Consider the following 19,036-nt stretch of genomic DNA (forward strand, 5'->3'; position numbering starts at 1 on the left):
ATATATATATATATATATATATATATATATATATATATATATCTATATACATATTGTATATAGATATATTACGTTAAGAATAATTTAAAAAAAAGAAAACAAAACTTCTTTTTTTTAACTCTGGAATTATATTAATGGACGTCACATAAGAAAAAAGAACTTTATCCACATTTATATCTAGTCACAATGTAGTTTATCAATTTTTTCAATGCTAAATAATGAAATAAATATTCTTTTTATTTAAATAAAGTGATTTCAATATGAAAATAACTTTTTTCTATCTTTGTACTTTTAATAAAATTATCATTTTGCATTTAAACTCTGTTTTTTTTCTGTTTTAACCAAATATATGGCATTACATAGTCTCACATACCAGCATGATCATAATATGAATGCCAAGCTTTTTTTAAATTAAATCAAGTTAGCCATCACATCCTTTTGTTAGTAACGTTTTACGAATCAATCGTTCTTATCACATTGAAATTTATATTATTTTTTCCACACATGAAAAATGTAATGGCTACTTTATGCCGTTTTGAAAGCCAATACATAAAACAAAAATATTAAACTAAAAGTATGAAAATTTAAAAACACAAATACGCGCTCTGTGTGCATGTAAGAGTATCATCGTATGGACATTAGAATTATTTAAAACAAATTTGGCGTCGTGACATTTACTTTGATCCTTCTTGGATAATGCTCATATTTCTTTCTATGTTGTCAATGGCTATTTCTGTATGATCGCATAACGTAAAATGGCTTGATATGCCAGTGATATTTAAATAGTTTGTATGATGGACTAGCTTCACTTATACGACTTGAATAAGAATGCATCTTTGACAAGTCATCGTATGTTTAGGCATACTGCAGGAAGATCATAATACGGATATTAACTTTTTCAACATATCCTTTTGTGATTTTGCTAATAAAAAAAATATCTCTTAGCACTTTTCTCCTACCTTACATAAAGATCGATTTGAAATGTCAAATCATGTTCTGAAATAGTTAAAAAAATATATAAAAAACTACATTATAACATTCAGTATGACAAATGTATAAGACAATTTCTCTTTTCGAGAGAAAGAAGTATTCTTGTAGAATATAAAATATATTTTACTTACAAATAAACTAACGGTGAGATACACTGATTTTTTAAATTGTTAGACATTATTATCGATATTTATGCATGTGAAAAGAGATAGTTACGATTCACTGAGTTCACGAATCGTTATATATCCGTAAGATCAACCTACAGCATAAACGTTACAAATTAAGATTGTTATTGGATTTCCTTGACATTCTAGAAATCAGTGCCGCGTCGCGTGATCATAAGTAATGTCAACGGTTCCATTTCTTTTTCAAAACGACAAGACATGATACAAAACATGTTTCGCGAAGTTTCTCATGGAAGACTTCCAGGTTTTGTTTACATCAGGAGGATCCGTATATAATAAAAATATGTGTTGTCTTAAAGAAGATGATGCAGAAAAGATTCAGCAGTTGATCGATAAATCCGTATTTTGCATACTTGTGAATCAAATAGTGATATTTCCACGAAGAAACTTGAAACATTCTTTGTAGTTGATGTATCCTACTATCAGGTTTCTGATGAGAGAATTGTGATTCCTTAAGCTTCAGTTGATGCTATAAGGGAACTTTTAGGCGTGTACGCTGTCGCATTCGGATCCAAATTTGACACGGTACACCCCGGACAGGGACTTTCATTCGAACGTATTTTTGTTCCTGCTACTCTCACTTCACTATTTAAACGAAGCTTGGACGTCGCACAGGTTGGCGCTGGACCAAATGTATCTTGTGGCATCACAGCTAAATCTTGCGCTATTTTTGTTTTCAACATTTCGATTTCTTTCTCTTGAGATCTGATTAAGCCTGATTTAACAGAAAATAATATGATATATTGTTGCTAATGCAACGATCATATGTAATATATGTATAATATATGTGTTTCTATTATTTTTAATAAATATTTATCCGCTCTTCATAGATTACAAATATTAAGAAAATAGAAATATACGAAAAAAAATATATGAAAAATGTATGAAACAACACAAATGAAACATAGTTTCAATAACTTACTTTCTCGAATTTCTAATTGCCGCTTAACTTCGCCGAGAGCCGAAAACAGATCAAGTTTTATACGCGTTTCTGCGCTCAAGCTGTTTTCCAAATGTGCGTTTTTATCTTGCAGCGCATTGAGTGCAGGGAGTAGAATTTCACACTCTCTGTGGTTCTCTTTACAACGCGCGGCATCATTTTCCAATACATTACATCTGAATCAACATATAATATATGATATTTGCATTCCGTTTATTTTACATTGTGCCATTTATAATCTAAAATAATTTTATACTTTCATGCTAAACAAATTTATATTCTTACCTTTCTTCCTTCAATTTGAGTTCTCGGCGCAAATTTTTAAGGTCCTGTTCCATTTGAGATCTTCGATTTTTACACGCGTCAGTGCATTCTTGCCTGATAAGCGGAGGTGGTGGTGGTGGAATTGCAGAGCGTGCTTCTTCAGCAGCTCGTCGTGCCCTTCGTTCGGAGAGCAAGGATGCTTCGCAAATGTTACGTTGCTTTCGCTCTTCTGCAATTCGCTTTTCCAACGATGACATTGTTTGCTTATCCAATTGACGCGCCGTCACTAGACCATGTAATCTATAATATTAAAATTTACATTACAGAATTTATCTTATTTTATTATTATAAAAATATTTTATTATTATATTATAAAAAATCAAAATAAAAATTTTCTGTCTCCCTTTTCTGTGTACATTTTAATATAAATTAAAATTAAAAAATATTTTTTTATATTTAATAGTATATCATGTTATAAAAAAAAATTATATGAAAAATTTATAAGAGAATTGTGGAATAAAGAAGTGTGTAGACTCCTTTGAGAGGTTTTTATGAAGTGAAACCTTTTATAGGTATTAAATATAATTATTTATAATTAATTTTCTTTATAATATAAACTAAAATTAAATAAAATTTCAGATATCTTTTACATATTTTCATGTTTAATTTTAAAAAATTAAAAGAATAACTATCATGTGTCCTATTAAATGTGATACGCTTGTGTTTTAATATTAATACATGAAAAAAGAGAATGTAATGATTAATAATTCCAGTATATCCAGTATGTCCAAATCGTAACAATATAAGATAAGCATGATTAATAATATAACAAACATTATGTATTTTAATTTAATTAAAATTTGAACAAATTATTTAAAAAAAACTTTATAATTTATTTAGATATATAAATCTACATGTATATCTTTTTTGTTCAGATACTAACACGAAACAGATAATAAAAAGTCTTTTTATTATAAAAAAATGAAAAAAAACAAAGCAAAAGGATTATCAATAGATTTATAGATTATATTATTATATATGTTAACATTACATATATATTAGGTGTAGTAAAAAGAAATCCATTATTTTTGCATGAAATTGAATGGAAAAATAATGGATTTCTTTTTATTACATCTAATATAGCATTGTATTGGATTGTCCGGAAAATTCGTGCCGACTAACTTATATAATTTAATAAATGTATACTAAAATTTAAATTATTTGCGTTTCAATTTTCCTTCAACATCGGCACGAACTTTCCGGACAACCCAATATATTTAAAATTCAAATTTATAAATGTGAAATTACAATGAAAAATAAAATTTTTGTATAAAGCAGACATTAACTGATAGACTCTTTTTATATGTATTATATAAATTTATAGTAACATTACAAACATAATTTACAATTATTAAATAATTCATAAAGTTATTAATTATTAAAAAATTTACTTACTTGCTTTGCAATTGATCGTTATCATGTTGGAGTTGTTGAATGTCACCCTTAGCTTGTCTCTCTCCATTGAGCAAGACATTGATTTGCGATCGTAATTCTTGTTCCATCTGTCGACTTGATTGCAAATCTGACTTCAAACGTTTTATGTCTGCCTCGAGCCTGCGACACACCAGTAACCTATTTCAACGACAAATCATGCTGAAGAACTGACAGGAAGTCTACTAGATGGATACAAGACGGTATAGGATTTGTGAATACCACACACAGATTTGTAATAGTTTCAATCTGTGCCTTCGAAAATATGTTGGATTAGCAGAATTTCAATAGAAACTTATAATGTATTTACAAAAAAAATTCCTCTCATATAATATACCTTTGATAATAATCGTCTTGCTGTTTCTGTTGCTCCGCTGTAATTTCACTCGTATTTTTAACCTGCCGAGTTTTACGTTCTCGTTGAGCATTAGTAGTCGAGGATGAATCTCGACTTTCTTTCACGTTATTCCATTTTCCTGCTACCGAACCGTTTGTTTGTGATTTTATTGTAGTATGTCCGCAACCCTTAATAGATTTGTCCTTTTCTACCTCATTTATGTCAAAATCATTTACAGATCTGTTTAAGAAGAAATTGTGTCGATAAGTATTTTATATGAAATTAAAGTGTGATTAAAGAGAAATACATTTTTAAGTATGAAATCGACCATACCCCACCCTTTCGATGAGTTGTATGTCACTGTGCGATACTGTACTTCCATTACTGTGTATAAATTTCTTGTCGCTTTTGTCCGACGGTGAATTATTTGATACATTGTGTTTATTATGCTGCTCTTCCTGTTTTTCACTCTTGTCTAAGGATTTTCTATGAGTACTTTTGGTAGTAGCAGTCTGTGTTTGTGATGTGACTGGGCTACTAGTGTGTACTCCGCCATTTTGTACGTTCGTTTCTATGGAATTGTTATTGCCCTCTAAAAGAACAAATAGAAACATAAAAATGCATGTAATCATTATAACAATACTGTATTCACATGGGACAATAGTTGATAATAAATACAAGCTACCTCTGCTTTTTTCAGGGCTTGGATTGTACTGTGGACTCAATTTGTGTGTTTGAGTTTTCACATGTTGCTCTAACGACGCAGTGACCTGCTGTGTCTGTGGCTGCATTTGCGGTTGGATTTGCTGCATTGACATAGCTTGTTGCTCTAGAGGCAGTGCTTGCTGCAGTAATTGTAGGTAGAACTCGTTCTCCTTTGCCACATCTTTTTGTTTTCTCTATCGAGAGCAAGAATGAATTGGAATAATATAAGCGCTATGATAAATATCTTATTGTACAGAATATATGTATTTATAATAATATAAATCAATGATTGACAATGAAGATTGTTGAAGATTACTAACCTGCCTCATTCTGTAGCCTACATAGCTCTTGAAACCAAAGCCCAATGTAACTACAGGATAGCCAATGCTAGAAATACGCAATGCAGAAAACTTTACTTGGAGCACAGACATAAATATTATAGATTATCCTATTAGATTTATATATATATATCTATATATAATAATATATTTACGAAGCATAATCTTTTGATGATATATTCATCTACATAAAAAAAAATCAAAGATAAAACTATTACCAATGTGCTGCAAACGGCCGACAGAGGTCTAGGTGAAATGGCATATGACGCAAGTCACGCAACCGCACTGCTGCTTCTATATATAGAAATAGTAGCCACAGCATCACAGTTGGTAGACATACTCCTTTATCTATTTAAAATATGAATATTTTAATTAATTTCTTACATCTTTAAAAAAATCAGAATTCTTAAAAAATTGAATTCCTGCAAGTATGTCATGGACCAATATCAATAGTATGAAGAAATCACATTTGACAGATGTACATTACATGTTTGTCCATATTTCAAACACATTTTTCTACATACCTGTATGCCAGACGTATTGCACCCAAACATAAGTGCTGGCAGCAAAAAACAGCCAATGCACAGGGATAAAAAAGAAGCAAATCATGTCTGACGTAAGTGCAATACAAATAAAAAATACAGAAAAGGCCTAAAACAGAGAGAAAAAAGAAACAAGAGATTTTACATATATCCCATAATGTTGGATTGCATAACACATGACACTTACCAAGCCTTGATATTTAAAGGAATCGTAAACGCTTCGGAGGAGTAGCCAGAATGGCCACAAAAATTCAAAACGGAATTCCAAAATGAAGTCTGCCAAGATCACCATGGCCCATAGTAGAAGAAACTTCAGATAAAGCAAGGTACTGAAACAAATATAATTATTTTAATACATGTTATGTTTGCCATATGCTAGATTACAACTCACAGTGACTGACACATCTGTATGTTTCTATATTTATTTTAGTTTTTTGTAATTCAATTAGTACATACTTGAAGTAAAATAAATATATACATTTGAAAAAAAAACAAGAAAGGTTTTTAATACAGTCCAAGTCAACGACAAAAAACAAATTGTACTGACTTTGTGAGCCATATTTTCTCAAAATATTCGATAAATATGTTGGATCACAAGATACGAGATACCAAGTTGGTGTCATCGAAAACACCAGAGATCTTACATAACAAGATCTTACGCTCTCCAAGTAAAAAAAAGAGAACGAAAAAGAAAAGTCCGTTGAACTATCGCATTTGTTTTACTGTTTTCGCGGTGTTTAGCCGCTTGTAAGCGTACCATACACAACAAACAAGAGTCATTGGAACATAGGATGTTGCATATGTATATGCTAAATATGCGATGGATGCATTTGGATGAGAGACTGCGGGATGAAAGGGAAAAAAAAGAAATAGAAAAGCGGTGAGAACGAAGGAGATTCATATGTCCTTAGAATCGTAGGACAGATAAATGTCAAGCGAGACGAGAGCGGCGTCGATTCGGCGTCGCGGTTGCTCGATATTCGCGCGCGCGATCGTTGCCACCGCCGTTATCGTCGTCATCAACATCACGATCATAATTATCATGCTCGTCATTATTATGGTCGTCATTATTATGGTCGTCGTTATCATTATCATCGTTATCGTTGTCGTGACCTACAACACTCGCGTCTTTCCGCGAGATAGGCGAGAAGGAACGACGCGGGGGATGAGGAGGGGTGGAGGAGGATGGAGGAGGGTTTTGGTTACGTTTTTTGATTACGAAGGAAAACGGCCATTCCTCGACGTAGGTGTACGTACGTACGTACGCAATACGCATATGGCGGCGTGAGAATTTACCTTCCGTAGATCCCCTCGGTGAGCTTGTTGCGTTTCAAGGGCCTCCGAAGCTTACCGCACTCGACATTTCTCCTCTTCATATTCCTCACGGCACCTTTCACCACCACCAGGCTAAGCGACGTTACTCGCGGCGCACTACGGGGGGTAAACGGAAAAAAGTGGCCGCAACGGCGGATATACTGGGCCTCCTCGGCTGCGCGCGGGGGTAACACACTCGCGTGCGAAAAAACTCGGGCTCGCTCTCTCGCGCGCGCGACTTCTATCAGTCTCTTTTGTTGTCATTCGTCTGTGGACAGACTCGAAGTCTCACGGCGGTTTACCAAGCAGCTGATTGGTCCATCACGGGACATGGCGCTTTAATCAGCGACGAGAAATCACCTGCCGATTGTATTAATCGCACGGCGCCGCACACCACCACTACCACCACCACCACCACTAATCCCACCGTCGTCGCCGTCGTCGTCGTCGCGGCTGTCCTGCCTGCGTCGCGAAAAATCGCCAAGGCGTTATCACCTCGTACAAAAGCGTGCCGATTGTTCGCTTGCCGGCCAATCTGTCTCTTACTCTCTCTTTCTCTCTCTCTGTCTTTATTTATCTCTCTTCCCTTTCGTGATGCGATTTCGGGCTTTCTCTTCTACGAGCCTTTATCGATCGTAGATGTCTCTCGACCGTGCTGCGGTCGGTCCATCACCTCGTTTCACTCGCGTTAACAGCGCTCCGCGCGCGCAACCTGGCAACACGCGCTCTCCCCTCCATTTCCTCCCCTCCCGGCCCATCCCCGTCCATTGCTATCTCCTGTTCTTCTTTCTTTCTTTCTCTGATGATTACTGAATAGCTTCCTTTCTCGTGCCCCCTCGGAGAGACATAGCGTAGCAGCTGTGCCGCCAGCTTAAGAACCGTTACAGTACGATCACACGTCGTCTCGCGATTACGAAATCGCTAGAAGAGTCCACCGGCAGGTGTGATCAGGTACGATGTAAGACCAACCAACCATGACCGGGGGAAAAAACGGGACCGCACTTTCCCGCGCCTTTATCTCGACCACGTTTTTCCCCATTGAAAATGAAGGATTATGAGCGAATGCCTTCCCGCCAAAAACACTCGCCGATGTCAAGAATTAATTAGTTCAACTTCGGATCGCATGGACGCGTTCTGTTATGCCTATCAACCGCTTGCACTTGCAAAATGCAGCTTGTGCAGCGGTTCGTTATCAGTTGCTGTTATAGTTCATTGTAGTAATTTGCAGTCGCTTGAGAGATCATTGGCGTACAGTAAAGCTAACGGTTCCTAATAGGAATTGTAGGTATACAAAACAATATTAAGGACTGACATTCGATGTATTTGTGTGATTCTTATTTAGTATAAATATTAGATGTTTCGGGAATATGGCTAATCAAATGCATGGTCTGCAATGGGCAGTAATAATAGTTGATTAAGGAGTAGGCGAAATCAATCAATCATAGTTGATTATTTTTCTCACATTCAACTACGATTGGTCGATTTCTACGCCTACTCTTTAATCCACTACTGCTATTGCCCATTGTAGATCATGCATAATAGTTAAAATATAAAAGGCGTTTTGTTTTTTTCCAGCAAGAGATAAAGTATTCCTTCTAAAGTCGGTTCTACATTAGTTGCAAGCTGATCGCAAATTTCTTGCGACAGCCAATCTGAAGCTTGCATTTTGAAATCAACGCTTTATATTGATTGTCGCAACAAATTTGCGATCAGCTTGCAACTAATGTAGAACCGACTTAACAAGCGATACAAATGACATGGTGTGACACAATGGATTATTATATTCCTGTTGTTTATCAATATTAAACAAAAGATCTGTTATTTTTGGCTGAACTTTTGCATCAGTTTATCTTTCTTTCTCTTCTTTCCTCCTAGAGATGATATGTGTCGCACTGTGTCGCTATATTTACAAAGTAATATAGTGTAACATAGTGATCATTTTGTCTTTGTTCAACAATTGTTTTGATAAATAATAAAAATGTAACGATTTACTGTGCTGTACTGTGTTTCTTTGTAAAAAGTTGAACTTGATTCATCTTTTCTTTTTCGTTTCATGTTGGGAAGATAGAGAAAAAAGAGAAAAAAACTGTAAGAAGAAAAACTGTTAGGCTAAAAAGAATTTTATTATCCTTTTATTGTGTTATTCATGTCTCTTGGAAATTCATATTGTGTGTAGAAACCTCTCTAGTAGAATTCAATTATGACATGAGAATCAAATATCTTCAATTGTTTTAAATCAGAATTCATAAAATATATACAGATTAATAATGTCAGTGATTCTTTATTAAATTTTTTAAAATCAAAATTCGATTTATTTTTTAACACAGTTTCTTAAAAAGTCAAAGTCTGGCTATCAAATTATACGATGTAAACAAATATTGTTTTCCAGTTAAGGAATGTACTGTTTACTAAGTCTTAAACTATAAATATTTACAATAGCACATGATAACGCTAATTACTCATTCTTCACGTTCACCAATTACGTAAATAAGATAAAAAAATCACCCGTTTAACTGAGTGATTGTTAAGCTGATACATATGCATAGGAAAAGAAGTCGACTAATTACACATTATGAAATAAAATGGACATGAAGCAATGTGATGGACACGCAAGATTGGTCAGCTTTTTCACGGTACGTTATACATGATTATGCAAGTCCGTTTGAATAAACCTTTAGGCATTCCTGTTTTACTTCGATATGTAGAATTCGCAGAAGGAAGGGCGTGTCACACTTGACACAGCTGTGCACGTTTCTTTGAAGTTTATCGCAGCACAGTGATTCGGTTTTTCCCAGGCCAGATTGAGGCGGATCTAGCTTGATTCAGTGACTACATTTCAACGAGGATGGAAAGTGAGAAGTATTCAACAGCCGATCGTAAGCTGAAGACTTACTTGGTATACAGTGTCGTCCTCGTCGTTTTATTTGCCTTCGCCGCGTTCAAAGCGACAAAGGACAGGACGATTGTATCGGTGATCGCGATCACCTTCGTTGCGTCCATCTTTCTCGTGATCTTCTTGCTCTGTGATGTGACGCTACGCCTGTGCCAGACGCTGGTCTCGTTCACCACTGACGTGGGCCAACATTCCGAGGAGAGCTTCTGGTCAGTGACGAAGTATCACTTCTCTCTGAATACCTTGTCGGCGACAATCATCATCGTTGCCGCATTGCTGTTCCTGGGCTTGAGCATCACCATTCATGGGTGTCCTTTGAGATATGCCTGGGACTTCGGGCCGTACGTATGTGTGCCACTAATGATATTTTCCTTCTGTCTGGTCAGAATGAGTAACTTAACTGAATGGGAAACAGGATTACTGTCTGATCTCAGTGTTATGAAGGGTCTGGATTATGGCACGAGTATGGCGTATAATTTCTACTATGGCTATCTGAAGTTTACTCTACCATCCAGTGAAACCGGCAAGAAGGGCATAATCGAGAAAATCGAAAATTTCGAGGACTATCACAATGTGACATTTCTAGTACACAAGCTATTTCTTTTAATACCATCTTCTGGATACATTCCACCAGACTTAAAAGAAGCGTCCTGTCAATGGATGGAAAATATACATGAGCTGGAGGAGGAGAGACGTAATCGGGCTGGGAATATAGGCAGGACATATCGCAATAATGCCTACAAGATACATCCTGGAGGAAGAAAGTCGGGTAATAAACCGATATATATAGTGGTGGAAGGTGCGACACCTTTGTTAACATACTACGAAGTACAAAAACACAATCATCCTGAATCTGCTGTATATAAACAATATAAACCTAAGATTATCGAGAGATTTTATATTAAACTACAAGAAATTTTGCAAAGCAATCCAGAAACCAAAGATTTGTGTGAATTAATTTATTATGATGATTTCGACGCGAAAGGAAACAAAGTTAACGTTGCAACAATACTTTTAGAAAGAATATCAAAAATAACAAATTCTGCATAAGTATTGAAAGAAATTAGGTAACGTATGTCCTAAATTGTGATAAATTTTATAAACGTATATCTGATAATGCACTATGTCAACGTTTGTACCCTATTTTACATTTATATATACAGTTTAAAAACTGTTATAAATTTATCTACATTCCAAAAACAATATAATGTAAGCACTATTTGAAATATCTAGTATTTTTCGAAAGAATTTTATATTAGAATATTATTATTAGTATTATTATTAGTATTTATAAAATTAATTTTTATGTATAACGATCTTTAATGCAATTAATTTAATACAAAAGCATGGTATACAATATTATTGCACAGTTAAAAAATTGTGTTTAATCATATTATTTCATTTGCAAATAATATGTCCCTTTATTTTCTTTACTTCGATATTTTCATAATGGTTTTTGAAAATAGTAATAAAAAGTATCGTGACTATAAAGTTGTCTTTTTTTTAGGTAAATCTTTTTTCAAAGATTTCAAAGTATTACGATTATATTACGACAATTTGATATTATATCTAAACGTGACCTTAACACTTGATTTGATTCTTCTAATTTTAAATAATTTAAATAATTCTTTTAAATTTTAATTTAAAAATAAAAGACATGAAACTTCGTTTTATTATAAAACTTTTTATTATATGTTTATATATATATATATATATATATGTGTGGCTTGATTATCCTTGAATTATTATAAGATATTTTTGTTCGAAAATGAAATTACAATATTTATTGTTCAATATTTCAAATAGTATTTAATTATTTTTAAACAACAAGAATCTTATTGGACTGTACATGTGAAAACATAACCAATAAGAAATAAGAATTAAAGGCTCATAACGATCGAAGCTAGATCTTTGACGCTTAAATAATTCAATGTGAATTATATATCACACACACACACACATACACACACACACGCGCGCGCGCGCGCGCGCGCACGCACGCACGCACGCACGCACGCACGCACACACACATCAATTTGCAGTCATTTTGAACTGCTCGAAAATTTTATCGAACTTGAAAATTCAGAGAGGTTAAACTATTGGAATAATATCACAATTAAATTTTCGATACTCAATAGGCATATATTAAAGAAATCTTAATATACTGGAAATCTATAATTATTTTTATATGATGTATACAATAATAAAAAGTAAAATGTATGGATGTATAAAATGTATGTATCATTTATTCACAGATACAAGTTCCTTACAAAACACGTTACAAAGCATCGCTTTGGCCATTTTTAAAAGGAAGACATTAGATGCAAATGTTTTATAAACATTAGCACCTTTACATTCATGGCCGTTCTTTATATGCAAATATACGTATAACATTGGTCAAGAACAAGCGTCGAGAACAAAATGATTTGTATACAATATACAATATATGTATGTGAATAAGATATGGCCTTTCGTCAAGGAGAAAATCTTTTTATAAGATTCACAATTCTTAAGACCATTGGTAAAAGGCACAGGATTAAAGCGTATTAGCCATCAACTCTCAACTCTGTGCGATTGTCATAGAATTGATTGACAATATTCTTGAGCATGGCTACGAACACATTTCAATCGTCATAAACAATAGCACGTTGCATTTATCTCACATATCCATTTCAAATTGCTCCGCGGATTCCTCGATCATCAGAGAATCTGTAACGTCAAACAAAAGTAAGAAAAGTTTTCTAATGCAATTATTATTATGTATCGTCATTAATGTAAAATATTTTCTTAATAATTATTCATTCAGCTTATATTTTTTAGTAAGAAAGACAGGAATTGCACGAGAAAAATCGATTTAAATAAGTAGACTGACCTTTATTAGTATTTTTTGTGGGATCTTTCATGATGACTGGAGTGTTCCCCTTCAGCAATTCAGATGGTATGGTCAGCGGATTGCGTGGTGGCGTTCGTGATATCGGAGAGTTTCGCAAATTCATCAAAAACGCACGTTCGTATACGATGCGAGTACCTGCGCAAAATTCGAAAATTTAATTATCTATAAATCTGTTATTATAATAAAGCTTCAACTTTTAGGTATGTGTTAAACTTTCATTATGAAAATATTCTTGAATATTTAAATTTGAGTGAATGGCTATCTATATATATAGTGTGCACGCGTGTGTGCAATTTGTATTCAAGTTACATTTGAAGCTGAAATTTTTGTGAAAAATTATCTGATAATTTTTGTTAAGAATTATCTGATAAGACTACAATATTAATGATTGTTGAACAAAATTAAAATTAGTTTTATCACAAGTTTGATATAATTGTAACTTTATAGTTGCCAAGTAGAGTTGACAGAAGAGATTTCAGTGAATCTTTATGCTTTAGGTAATAAATATTTTTAATCAGAAAAATGCAAACAAGATTTAATTACAATAGAATGGAATAATGGGCCGAAGTTCAAAAAAATAATTTGTATAATGGGATGACAATTACACGCAGAAATGACACAATGGCTCGACAGTTATACGAAAAGCGATGCACGCTGCCTATTTATACAAGTGTATTTCTGTACGGACACCTACCTAACTTGAAAGGAGTGCAAGGGTCGGCAAGGATGCCAAAACAAACATAATCGCAGAAAGCAAAGATAGTGCGATATAAAGTCAACCCAGAGACTTAGAATCCAGAGACTTTCTTTGTGTAAGTCACGTTCGTTTTAATTCGCGTAACAAGAGTCTCATTTTTTTTATGTAACTGTTTTTTTTTAGCACAAGGTGAAAGGTAAATTTATACTTTTTTAAAGCTTGATCAAAATTTATTTGACAAAATTCTCTTTCAATAACGAACATAATGTATAAATATCCACATTCTCTTTTAATAACAAACATAAATATCTATACAGAGAAGAAGATTGTACTTATTAACTTGGAATATCACTCGACTAGATCAGAAATCATGTGAGTCAATAATCAATTTTTCTCGAATGAATAGCGTCTTTCTCTCTTATTCGGCCAAATCGTTCACCAACCTGAACAATAATAGTAATAATAAAGAAGGAATTCATCACAGTTTCGCAGCGGTTCGATAAGAACACGTGTCCATCTGCGAAGCGACTGTCTATTGATCGTCATTGCTTACGTATTGAGATTTTACGCAAGATTTACGAAGCGCGCTCACTGTCGCAGCTAAAGTTATCTTGAAGATCCAGTCGTTTTCACGCTGTTTGTACCCTTGTTTTTCAGATCGCCGTGACTTTCTGCGCCGCGCTGGCGCGAGCGATAAACATTACACGCGTCACCGATTACGCATCAGGCGACGTTGGTATGTATCGCGCGCGCACGTATTAATTCGGCCTTGGTTGTTTAACGCCCCAGGAAACATTGCGGGGCAAGGAACAACAACGTCCCGAGTGCATGCGACCTGGCTTCACTTACCTGATTTGTGAATTCGCCGACAATTTCGCTACCGAGTTTTGCTTGCGTCATGTTAAAAGAAAAAGAAAAGAAGCAGCTAACTGCTCGTCACACACCGCCACTCGTGAATTATCTACTATATCTCAATTAGATTTTTTATTTATACGATTTTCATGTCTATTTTTAATTCAAACTGAGATTTTTTTTTTGAAAAATCTAAAAAATAGGATTGAAAAAGTGATCACTTTATCAATACTTTCATGTTGTACATTTATAGTATTTATTGTACTGTAAATCTACAAAATGTTATTTTATTCGGGATATGTCGATTGCTCTAATTAGATATATATAAATCGAACAGATTCAATCTCGGTGAGAATTATCATTACAAATAAAAATATTAACATATAAACATCTGCGGATAGATTAGATTATGATTTCGTAATAAGAAAAAGATTTCGACTTAAGAAAAAGAATAATATTGTTATATTGATTGTTATATCAACAATCAAACTCTTTGTTGAGAGTAAGATAAATAGAGTGGAATTATCAGTAGGGATATCCAATAATAATATCATTTTTAAAAGTCATTCCACTCGTTTGACAATTTTCTAAATCAAATAATAAATCATTCAAACCAAAATAATAACTCATTCAACCGTATTCAAAATTTAATAATGGTGCAATCTTTTGTACAATTTTTTTTTAAATTTTTGTTGTTAGATGCTTTGAATCTCAAGAAAAAAGTTTTGTTAAAGACCACTTGAAACATTATCTGATAAGTGAACTGCAGATGTCAATATGATTAATAACTATAAGTGGTATTACTCATCGCTCTGGAAGCTAACATGTATGTGGAAAAAAACCCGTTCGAAATTAGCGAAGTAAACCGCAAACCGAAAGAAATGACACTCAATATAATTTCAATCCGCATTTTTTTGTAACGGACATATTTACTTCGTGGCTCGCCTTCTCTTTGCTTGCAAGCAAAGTGATGCGCATATAAAGAAATAAACATTAACGCGATAAGTTATCCTTCTATCGTTTACTAAAAACGCAATAAGTAGAACCAACATTAAATATTACTCGTTCAATGTCGAGTCCGACAATCTGAACTTCAGCCTTAATAAATTTAACCCCTTCAAGAAGTAGCACGGGGATGTGACTTCGTCATTTGAATCATGTTCGTTTTATCTCTATTACTTTAATAAATCACTTTCTCCTTAAGAGAAAAATCTTTCTATTTTTTAGTTTTGTTCAAATTTAATTTTATTCTTTTGTCTCTTTTCCTTTCAAGAAATAAAAATTCAAATTATTTGAGAATGATAGCTAAAAAAAATTAACGTGGATTTGAAGAAAACATTAAAAAAAAAGAAAAAATTAAATTCTATGATTTTTTACATATAAGTAATTAACATACTATTATCTTCTCTCATAACATATGTAATTATAATTTATGGGAACTTACCAATATAATTACAAAATATTTACATTATGTATGTGAATTTTGTAATAAAGTAACAATGTGATAATAATTGTAAATAATGTTAAACTTTGTAAATAATGTTGATATGATACAAGTCGTAAAGGTTGCCGTAGATAAATAAACTATACATATATATATATATATATAATCTGGAAAGTAGGTGCATAAACCAATGTAGATATGCTAATCAAAAGTTCTGGTTAGCCTTTAATTTATAAGGTGTGAATGTATAGAAGCATTTTTAAACCAAGTCCTTTCTTGAAAATGAGCTCAAGTAAATAAATTATTCATTCATAAGGTATTTAAATGAAATATATTAATAAAAATTAATATATCAATGTACAATATATTATGACATAAACATAAATTATAACGTACACATTAATAAGTAATACATTATATAATACATATAATAAAAATTATATAATATATTAACATGATATATTAATTATTTAACAAAGAAGGGATTCGAAGGTCAATAGAGGACGATTTTCATTTAGTAATACAAATCGATACACAAGCTTCATTTATCTTTCTCAACATTCAGTGAATAACAAAGATATAACGACACTTTTGTCAAATTGTGTCACTAAAGCATCCAGAAGTTCTTGACTAAAAATTATCTACCGGCTGTCGCTCTGCATGTCGGCTATGGATTAACGTCAAGGTTGCGCATTATCCCGAGCTGATAATTAACCGGCTATTTCAATAGGATATAGTTTCGCGTATGCGGCACAAAAGCGTTGAATATTTTCCATGCAAACGGACGACGAAGCAGACCCGCGCCGAACCGGGTATTACGTAACAGTTTGTTATCAGGACGCATTTATGCGTATACGTATGTACATACGTGTGCGCGAGGAGAAAGAGAAAGATACGATCGCGTTATGCGTAAATATCAATGGCCTTGAAGGCGCCTTGCACGTGTGCGCATATTGTGAGATGGTAAATGATTTCGCGTACAATACCGAGGAGATCGCAAGATCCTCGTGATAAAATTCGGACTTTCTTTTGTTTCGACGAATTCCGGAAATGGATAATAGTTCTATAAAAGAATTTTTTTTATTTCGTCTGATATTTATCCGCCAATCGCCATTATTAATTGAGCTAAATGTGTGTCCTTAACAATTGCAAGGGAAGTATTCATAATCTATTCTTATTTTAAGACCATCATGAGACTGTCTTAATATACTAATACAGCTCTCTTAGCTTACAATCTCAAGACTTTATCCAAGCTTGATTTATGTTTCGGTCTTAACTCTAAAATCCTAAAATTCAATCAATAGGCAGTCGCTAATTAGTCCTAATTGAAATCTGTATTCTATTATTAGTTCAAGAATAGATTACGAATATCAATCTAAATGTGTATTTTTCGTAAGTTTTACAGGGAGCTGTTGACAACTTGGGGATGTAGATTGTAGCTTAGATGTCTCGGAGGTGCAAACGAGTTAAGGAAAACGTAGAAATGGAAGAGAGTTGGAAAAGGTGGATACACTGACCTCCCGGCGTCGTGGAGTAGAGCGTGCCTCCGGGGGTGGACGAGTAGTCGACTGGTAGCTGGTTGGGATCATGAATGACGATCCTCTTAGATGGTATGCTCTGGCTCTGGGTGGCCTGTCTGGCAATAGGAGATGCCGACATCTCGTAGTTATTTACTTCTTTTCCTCCTCGTCGTATTTATTCTGTTTCCGGGCGTCGATTTGGACGCGGCTTTTTTCTCTGTGTCTCTTTCCTTTTTTCTTTCTCTTCTCCTTACGTCACGTCCACCGCAAAGAAAGCAAAGGCGAGAATCTCCGGAATTTCAATGTTAGTGAAAAGCAACGCAATAAGCGGAGATTCTCGAGGGTGTTCACCCGATCTTTTTAATGGAGGACAGAATGCCGTCCGATTCTATGACTTGTTTAATTTCTCGCTCGCAGAGTCATAGATTGAAACAGATTCGCGCGTGATTTTCAGATTTTAACGCAATCGCGATTTTAATACGCGCTATCAATACGACATAACCTACGAGCTGAACGATGGCGAGATGGATGTCAACTGGATTCACGCAATGTGCTTGTGAACAGACAACGTATGAAGTTCAGATTGTCTAAAAGGAGACCCAAGTATATACTGTGCCCAAGTCACATAGTGGGGGCGAATATTTATGGTCCCAATCAGGTCGCCGTTAAGGTGGCGCTGTAAGCAATTGCGAATTGTGATGCGATATAGGCTGCGATCCATTAAGCCGGTTCTACATTAATTGCAAAGTTGCAAGTCGATTGCAAGTTCAATGTGACAGTCAATATGAAGTATTGATTTCAAAATGCAAGCTTCAGATTGGCACGCATAAAGTCGGTTCTACATTAATTGCAAGCTAATCGCAAGTTTGTTGACAGTCAATCTGAAACTTGCATTTGAAATCAACACTTCATATTGGTACTTTCCATTTGATGACACAAGGCGACACAAAACGTCGTTCTGTCCTTGTCCAATTAGAAGAAAGAATTTTACAAACTGATCAATTAAAAAACGTTTCAAAGCGTTTATAACATCGCGTTGACTATACCCCGGATCAGAATCCCGAATAAGAACCAACCAACTACAGTCGAACATTCCCCTGTCGTTCGACTATAATAGGGGAACTCGATTGTAATTGGTTAGTTCTTACATTCTGATTTAAATCCTCGATGGAAACTAAGCCTGTGTTAAATACATCATATGCATTAAGTCGGTTCTATTTACAATATGAAGTTGATTTTAAAATACAAACTTCAGATTGACTGTCACAACAAACTTGCGATCAGTTTACAACTAATGTTTAGCTTATGTTAAAGCTTATACTTTTAATGATATAATATCTTATATATTGCTGAAAAATTACAATTTTTCCTCTTCAGTTATCATCGCTATTAATAATCAAACTCAGATGATATCATTAAAATCAATTTTAAATAAAAATCGAGTATTATTAAGTTTTAGACGTATGTATATGTCTACAAAACTAATAAAACATGAAATTAATATCGTATTACTAGTTTATTAATCTTATGCCCATTTCTACCAATGTAGATTAACTTTAATCTCGATTCAACTTACTCTTTGTCTTTTTCTAATTTTTAGAAAGTTGGAAATGGGAAATTAATCACTTAAA

The 19,036-nt window shown here is 33.9% G+C and overlaps 3 protein-coding genes across 3 annotated transcripts; 1 reads left to right on the plus strand and 2 right to left on the minus strand.

Moving 5' to 3' along the window:
- Positions 1-1,627: 1,627 nt before the first annotated feature.
- LOC105619525 (macoilin-1) lies at positions 1,628-7,168 on the minus strand. Its single transcript, XM_012201042.1, has 12 exons — positions 7,089-7,168; positions 5,980-6,121; positions 5,775-5,901; positions 5,469-5,598; positions 5,233-5,299; positions 4,890-5,106; positions 4,541-4,799; positions 4,208-4,447; positions 3,835-4,011; positions 2,401-2,679; positions 2,098-2,291; positions 1,628-1,890 (listed from the first exon to the last, which is right to left on the minus strand). The coding sequence occupies exons 1-12, from the start codon at positions 7,166-7,168 to the stop codon at positions 1,628-1,630; spliced, it is 2,175 nt and encodes a 724-aa protein (XP_012056432.1).
- Positions 7,169-9,951: 2,783 nt separating this feature from the next.
- Positions 9,952-11,049, plus strand: LOC105619682 (stimulator of interferon genes protein). Its single transcript, XM_012201201.1, has one exon. It carries the CDS (start codon positions 9,952-9,954, stop codon positions 11,047-11,049), a length of 1,098 nt encoding a protein of 365 aa, XP_012056591.1.
- A 1,166-nt stretch (positions 11,050-12,215) lies between these two features.
- LOC105619526 (eukaryotic translation initiation factor 4E-binding protein 2) lies at positions 12,216-17,544 on the minus strand. The gene is made up of 3 exons (XM_012201043.1): positions 17,403-17,544; positions 12,872-13,027; positions 12,216-12,708 (listed from the first exon to the last, which is right to left on the minus strand). Exons 1-3 carry the CDS (start codon positions 17,542-17,544, stop codon positions 12,659-12,661), a joined length of 348 nt encoding a protein of 115 aa, XP_012056433.1. The 3' UTR covers positions 12,216-12,658.
- Positions 17,545-19,036: the final 1,492 nt, after the last annotated feature.

This window comes from Atta cephalotes, assembly GCF_000143395.1.
Source record: "Atta cephalotes unplaced genomic scaffold scaffold00022, whole genome shotgun sequence".
Taxonomy (NCBI): domain Eukaryota; kingdom Metazoa; phylum Arthropoda; class Insecta; order Hymenoptera; family Formicidae; genus Atta; species Atta cephalotes.